The sequence below is a fragment of the Pan paniscus genome, chromosome 20, assembly GCF_029289425.2.
Source record: "Pan paniscus chromosome 20, NHGRI_mPanPan1-v2.0_pri, whole genome shotgun sequence".
In the NCBI taxonomy this organism is placed as follows: domain Eukaryota; kingdom Metazoa; phylum Chordata; class Mammalia; order Primates; family Hominidae; genus Pan; species Pan paniscus.
The window spans coordinates 44,123,983-44,131,073 of record NC_073269.2 but is presented as its reverse complement, the minus strand read 5'-3'; the positions used below and the strand labels follow the sequence as shown (position 1 = coordinate 44,131,073).

Here is a 7,091-nt window from a genome sequence, read left to right as displayed (position 1 = left end):
TGAAAATTGCTAATGATCATCTGAGCCTTCAGCGAGTTGTCATTTTTTTTGTTGTTGGTGAATGGTCTTGCCTTGATATTGATAGCTGCTGACTGGTGGGTGCTAAAGGTTGAGGTGGGTATAACATTTTATTAAAATAAGACAAAGAAGTTTGCTGCATCAGTTGACTCTCCCTTTCATGAAAGATGTCTCTGTAGCACGTGGTGCTGTTTGATAGCATTTTACTCAAATAGAACTTCTTTCAAAACTAGAGTCAGTCTTCTCAAACCCTGCCACTGCTGTATCAACTAAATTAATGTAATATTTTAATATCCTTGTCTTTTCAGCAATGTTCAAAGCATCTTCACCAGGAGTAGATTCTTAATCCATTCAAGTTTGATCACGAGGTTGCAGCAATTCAGTCACATCATCAAGCTCCACTTCTAATTCTATTTCTTTTGTTATTTCCACCACAAGTAACTGCAGCAGTACTTCCTCCACTGAAGTCTTGAACCTCTGAAAGTCATCCATGAGGGTTGGAATTAACTTCTTCCAAACTTCTGTTCATGTTGATACCTGACTTCTTCCCATGAATCACAGGTATTCTTAATTGCATCTAGAATGCTGAATCTTTTCCACAAGGTTTTCAGTTTACTTTCCCTAGATCCATGAGAAGAACTGCTATCTATGGCAGCTATTGCCATACAAAATGTGTTTCTTAAATAAGACTTGAAAGTCAAAATTAATCCTTGATTCATTGGCTGAAGAATGGATGTTGTGTTAATAGGCATGAAAACCACATTAATCTCCTTATACATCTCCATCACATCTCTTGGGTGATGAGGCACATTGTCAGTGAGCCATAATATTTTGAAAATTATCTATCTTTCTTGGCAGTGGGTCTCAATATTGGGCTTAAAATCTTCAGTAAACTATGCTATAAAGAGATGTGCTGTCATCTAGGCTTTGTTCTTCTACTTATGGAGCACAAGCAGAGTAGATTTAGCACCATTCTTTAGGATCCTAGGACTTTCATTACGGTAAATACACATGAGCTTTGACTTAAAGTCACCAGGTGCATTAGCCCCTAACAGGAGACATGGCATGTCCTTTGAAGCTTTGAAGCCGGCCATTGACTCCTCTCTAGCCATGAAAGTCCTAGATAGCATCTTCTTTGAATAGAAGGCTGTTTTGTCTACAATGAAAATTTGTTATTTAATGCAGTCACCCTCATCAGTTATTTCAGCTAGGTCTTCTGGATCACATGCTGGAGGTTCTCCATCAGCACTTGCTGCTTCACCTTGCACTTTTATGTTCTGGAGACAGCTTCTTTCCTTCAACCTCATGAATTATTCTCTGCTAGCTTCAAACTTTTCTTCCACAGCTTCCTCAACTCTCAGCCTCCGTAGAATTGAAGAGCGTTAGGGCCTTGCTCTGGATTAGGTTTAGGCTTAACAGAACGTTGTGGCTGGTTTGATCTTCTATCCAGACCACTAAAACTTTCTCCACATCAGCAATAAAACTGTTGCGCTTTCTTGTCATTGTGTGTTCACTGGAGTAATACTTTTAATTTGCTTCGAGAACATTTCCTTTGCATTTGCAACTTGGCCTGCTGTTTGGCACAGGAGACCTCACTTCCAGCCTGTCTGGACTTTCAACATGCTTTCCTCACTAAATTTAATCATTTCTAGCTTTTGGTTTAAAGTGAGACACGTGACTCTTCCTTTCACTCAAACACTTAGAGGAGATTGTAGGGCTATTAACTGGCCTACGTTCAATATTCTTGTGTCCCAGGGAATAGCGAGGCCTGAGGAGAAAAGATGGGGGAATGGCTGGTTAATACAGCAGTCAGAATACACACAACATTTATTGATTAAGTTCACCATCTTACATGGGTGCAGCTCACGGTGCCTTGAAACAATTACAATAGTCACTTTGAAGATCACTGATAACATATCACCAAAATGGATACAATAATAATGATGAAAAAGTCTGAAATACTATCAAAATTAGCAAAATGTGACAGAGACAAGAAGCAAGCACACGTTGTTGGAAAAATGACGCTGAGAGGCTTGCTGTAGGCAGGGTTGCCACAGACCTTCCATTTGTAAAAAACACAGTGTCTGTGAAGCATAATAAAGCAATGCACAATAGAACGAGTTATGTGGCACTACATTCCTTGCCATCCCTCAGTCTTTCTTTTTTCTTTTTTGAGACGGAATCTCGTTCTGTCGCCCAGGCTGGAGTGCAGTGATGTTATCTTGGCTCACTGCAGCCTCTGCCTCCCAGGTTCCAGTGATTCTCCTGCCTCTGCCTCCCGAGTAGCTGGGATTACAGGCACCCACCACCATGCCCAGCTAATTTTTGTATTTTTAATAGAGACAAGGTTTCGCCATATTGGCCAGGCTGGTCTTGAACTCTTGACCTCAAGTCATCCACCCACCTTGGCCTCCCAAAGTGTTGGGATTACAGGCGTTAGCCACTGCATCCAGCCACATTCTTTCTTCTTTAACCAGACTTTACTTCAGCCTGTTCTAAATTACTACTTTATCCCTCTCTTCCATTGTAACTTTTTCTTTTTTGAATTTTGTTCTATCACTAGCTTAGTACTGTACTTCTTTTCCCTTGACTTATATAGGCAAGAAATTATCAGAGAAATCACTCTGGGCCAACTGCTGAATATTCAAGCTGAAGATATACAGTCCCTGCTTATTCATGTGGAGCAGCAGCTAAATGAAAACTTGACCTTGTTACAAAGAGAAAAGTCATTTACTTTTTCTTTTGATATACCATGGTCTGAAGAACTTAAGGTCTTTTCTGAAGACATGTTCATACCTTTGTCAGAACCTGTAAAGATCACCAAACCAAAGAAAAGAAAGAGACATTTTCAAGCAAGGAGCAGAAAGCTTAGTATGTATAGGGTGATATATGGGGCATGTTTGGGGCCAACCTCAGGGCCCCAAAAGGCAGGGTGGGTAAGGCCAAGGTATATGAAAGGATACTAGTGAGAATGGAGTTCAGTGGGAGAATCTTATTCACAGAAAGTGACATTCCTGAGAAAGATCTACCCCACAGCAAATACCAAGCTCTTATTTTGTTAGAATATGGGTGGTGGGATGAAACCGAGCATTTCCATATCATAAAGCCTTAGTCCCCCTGCTTTGTATCTCTTATGGTAGCTCAATGAATTAGATTTTACAAAGGATCTTACTCAAGACCTCTGTGTTTCTGTTAACTGTTTTTCTCCCAATATCTCTGCAGTTAAAAAGGACCTGAGAGTTGCCAGGAAGCACAGAAAGACAAAATTGGAAAAGTCTAGTTCTGTGTTGATGCCTTCAGAAGATGCAGGTGAACAAAGAGAGGCCGGGAAATCAGAGCAAGTTGAAACCCAACATGTTACCTTAGAGCCAGAGCTACCACTGAGTTCTCTAAGCACAGTCAAATCCCAGGATTATGCTGAAACAGAGCAGGAGGTCATTTTACAAGCTATAGAGGCCATGGAGGCCACAGAAGCCCTGGAGGCCACAGACGCCATGGAAGCCATAGATCAAGGTAGCATGAAAGATTATGGAGACGTGATCTCTAAGCTGGAAAGAAAAGAACACATTAAAAGGCTTTGGAAAAAGGCAATGAGAAAAGGCAGAATAGCAGATGTGCTGTGGAAACAGAAAAAAGATTTGAAGGATATTTCAGAGGTGACTACAGAAGAACCTAAGGAAGACATCATAAAAATTGATGAGCAAGAAGAAGGTAAAAGGAAGAAAAGTGAAAAGAAGAGCCAGGGTTTGGCTGGGACTCCTGGACGTGCAGGTAGACCAGACACTAGATCTTGGAGGGATGGCATTTGTTCTCTTGTCACTTCAAGGATAGCAAGTTCCCATCCAGGAATGTTAAGGGATCTGGGCAAAGAATTGGTAGGCCTGGCTAGGGTGATACTTGCTGACCGACAGCCCAGCTGGACTCTCTTCCAAGAGATATGCACCCTTTTAAAGGATTCAAGCTCAGTCTCATTAGAATTAGATGACAGAGTATTGGAAGAAACACCCACCATAAAAAAAAAAAAGTCATTAAAGAGGCTGTCAAGGACAAAAGGACAGCAGTATTGACAGAACGAAAGGATAAAAAAGTGTTAAAGGAAGATGAGGAATTTTCTCAAGAAGGAAAGAAAAAGAAAGCTGTTTTCCCAGCAGATCGCGTAGTCTTAGAGAAAAGGAAATTTAAAAGAAAAATGAGGAAACTGGCCAAGCAAGAAGGGAAAATAGCTAAGGAAGAAAGGAAACTGACAGAGCCAGAGGATAAAATGCAGAGAAAGGAGAAACCAACCAAAGATAAAAAGAAACTGACCCATCCAGAAGAAAAAATGGCCCAGGAAGAAGAAATACCTGCTTCCCCACAAAAGGAATTAATTATGGAAGATCAGAAGTTAGTCCTAGAAGAAAAAAGACTAACTGGAAAAAGGGACGACTACTAGGGAAAGGAAAGGAAGTGATCAGGAAAAAGAAGAAGCCAATCCTGAAAAGGGAAAGGTTGGAATGGGAAAAGATGCAGGCCCAGGAAGAAAGCATGAGGACCCAGGAAGAGAAAGAACTGGCTGAGGAAGAGGAGGAGCTGGCTGGGGAAGAGGAGGAGCTAGCTGAGGAAGAGGAGGAGCTAGCTGAGGAAGAGGAGGAGCTGGCTGAGGAAGAGGAGGAGCTAGCTGAGGAAGAGGAGGAGCTAGCTGAGGAAGAAGAGGAGCTGGCTGAGGAAGAGGAGGAGCTGGCTGGGGAAGAGGAGGAGCTGGCTGGGGAAGAGGAGGAGCTGGCTAGGGAAGAGGAGGAGGTGGCTAAGGAAGAGGAGGAGCTGGCCTGGGAAGAGGAGGAGCTGGCCTGGGAAGAGAAGGAACTGGGTTGGGAAGAGGAGGAACTGGCTGAAGAAGAGGAGGAAGTGGCTGCGGAAAAGGAAGCACTAATCCTAGACATAGAGAAACAAGTTGGAGAAAGGAAGAAACACATCTGGGAAAAGGAGAAACATGTTGAGGAAGAGGAGAAAGAGGCCTGGGAACTGGGGAAACTGGTTCAGGATCATTGGTTTAGAGAAGAGGAAGGACTGTCTGGGAAAGAGAGAACAGACATTAGAAATGGAGAGGTTGGCAGAGCAAGAGAGTAAATTAATCCAAAAAGAGAAATGGTTTGGCAAAGAGGCCCTTTATGGGGAATAGGAAGAACAAGACCAGACAGAGAGGCAGGCTCAAAAAGAGGAGAGCAAACAGTTAGCCTGGGAAAGAAAGAAACTGTACCTAGAAGACAATGAAAAGTTTGGAGAACTGGAGAAATTGTCAAAAGAAGAAGAGAAATTAGCTCAAAAAATGGAGCAAGAAGCTGAGAAAAGAAAACAATGGGCCAGAGAAAAAATAAAACAGGTCTCTGAAGAGGAAAAAATCACAGAGGAAATCGAGAAAGGATCCCCAAAAGAAGAGAAACAGACCATAGGAAAAGAGAAAAAAGCTGAGAAAAAGAAGAAACAGATTGAGAAAGATGAGAAAGCAATTGAGGAAGAACAATGGATTCAGGAAAAACTAGCCTTACAAAAGGAGAAACTGTCCCACGAAGAGAGAGTATGGAGTCAGAAAGACAAGAAACGGTCCTGGAAAGAGGAGAAAGAGGTAGAGCCAAAAAAAACAACGAGTCTGGAAAAAAGAGAAATTGTCCCTAGAAGAGGAGGAACAGGCTGGTGAAATGGAGGAACAGTTCCAGGAAAAAGAGAAAGAGGCCAAGGAAATAGAAAAAAGGGCATTGGCAAAGAGACAGGCCCCAAAAGACAGTAAACTGGCCAAGAAAAAGAGTCATATTGCTGAGAAAGAAAAGGCAACGGCCAGGGAAGGAATTGGCGTAACTGAGAAAAAGAAAAAAATAACCCAAGAAGAGAAAGAAATTATGAAAGAAGAGGGCAAATTGTCCCAGGAAGACAGGCAACTGGCCTATGACATTACGACCAAGGATAGGGATGTTGCCAAGAAAAAAAAGAAAACCAAAGAGGAAAGAAAACAGGCAATGAGAAAACTGGATATGGAAAAAGGGATTGGTTCTGAAGAGAAAGAGACTCGCTCCAGGGAAGAAAATATAAGAATGAAAGAGAATCAACTGTTTGGGATCCTGGCAGGAATAGTTAGATAATTGATTACAGTTCCTTCAGAAGAAAGAAAAATAACTGAGGGAGAGACATCATCCATTATAGAAAAGAGTGAAATTGATGACCGCAGGTGGGAATTTTTTAAGGAACAGGAGGAAATAATTGAAGAAGAGAAGGAACAGGCTCAGAAAGATAGGAAACTAGAAGATAGACTGGCCACCAAAGAGAGAATGGTAACTGATAAAGAGAGCTCGGAGGAGGATGGAAAGTTATTAGAGGAGGTCCAGGAAAAGATACTATTCAATAAAATCCAGGTACAGACTACGTTAAAGGAGTTTCAGAGGACAAATTTGTTAGAAAAAAGGCAGGTAGAGGAGCTTCTGAAGAGAGTTGAGGAGCATAAACTAGAGAAGACTCAGATGAAGTGGTTATTAGATAATCTCAGAGGTATACTATTTGAGGACTTACATAAGAGCTTGACGGAGAAGGAAACAGAGGGAGGTCTAATTAAGAAGGGGAAAGAGGAGGAGATTCTGCCCAAGAAAGAGAAAAGGAAACGTCTGATTAAGAAGAAGAAAGCAAGTACAAGTGAAGACGAATTGGAGGATAACTTGGCTAAGAAGCTAAAGGAAAAGTGTTTGACTCAAAAAAGGAAAATGGAAACGAGGTTGACTAAGGAGAAAGAGAGGCTGAGTAAGAAAAAAGAGGGCCTACAAGAGGAAGAGAAGAGCCTTAGCGAAGAGGAGTGGGGGTGCTGGAATGAGAAGGAGGAAGAGGAGAGCCTGAGTGAGGAGGAGGAGGAGAGCCTGAGTGAGGAGGAGGAGGAGAGCTTGCGTGAGGAGGAGGAGAGCCTGAGTGAGGAGGAGGAGAGCCTGAGTGAGGAGGAGGAGGAGAGCCTGAGTGAGGAGGAGGAGAGCTTGAGTGAGGAGGAGGAGGAGAGCCTGAGTGAGGAGGAGGAGAGCCTGAGTGAGGAGGAGGAGAGCTTGAGTGAGTGAGGAGGAGGA

At 42.5% G+C, this 7,091-nt stretch overlaps 1 protein-coding gene across 2 annotated transcripts; it reads left to right on the top strand.

Moving 5' to 3' along the window:
• The first annotated feature begins 1,933 nt into the window (after positions 1–1,933).
• Positions 1,934–6,818, top strand: LOC129392981 (putative golgin subfamily A member 6-like protein 19). Of its 2 annotated transcripts, none has more exons than XM_055103144.2 (2): positions 1,934–2,889; positions 3,241–6,818. In XM_055103144.2, exons 1-2 carry the CDS (start codon positions 2,142–2,144, stop codon positions 4,083–4,085), a joined length of 1,593 nt encoding a protein of 530 aa, XP_054959119.2. In that variant the 5' UTR covers positions 1,934–2,141; the 3' UTR covers positions 4,086–6,818. Both variants share the same exon structure in this region, with proteins under 2 accessions (XP_054959119.2, XP_063456314.1).
• Positions 6,819–7,091: the final 273 nt, after the last annotated feature.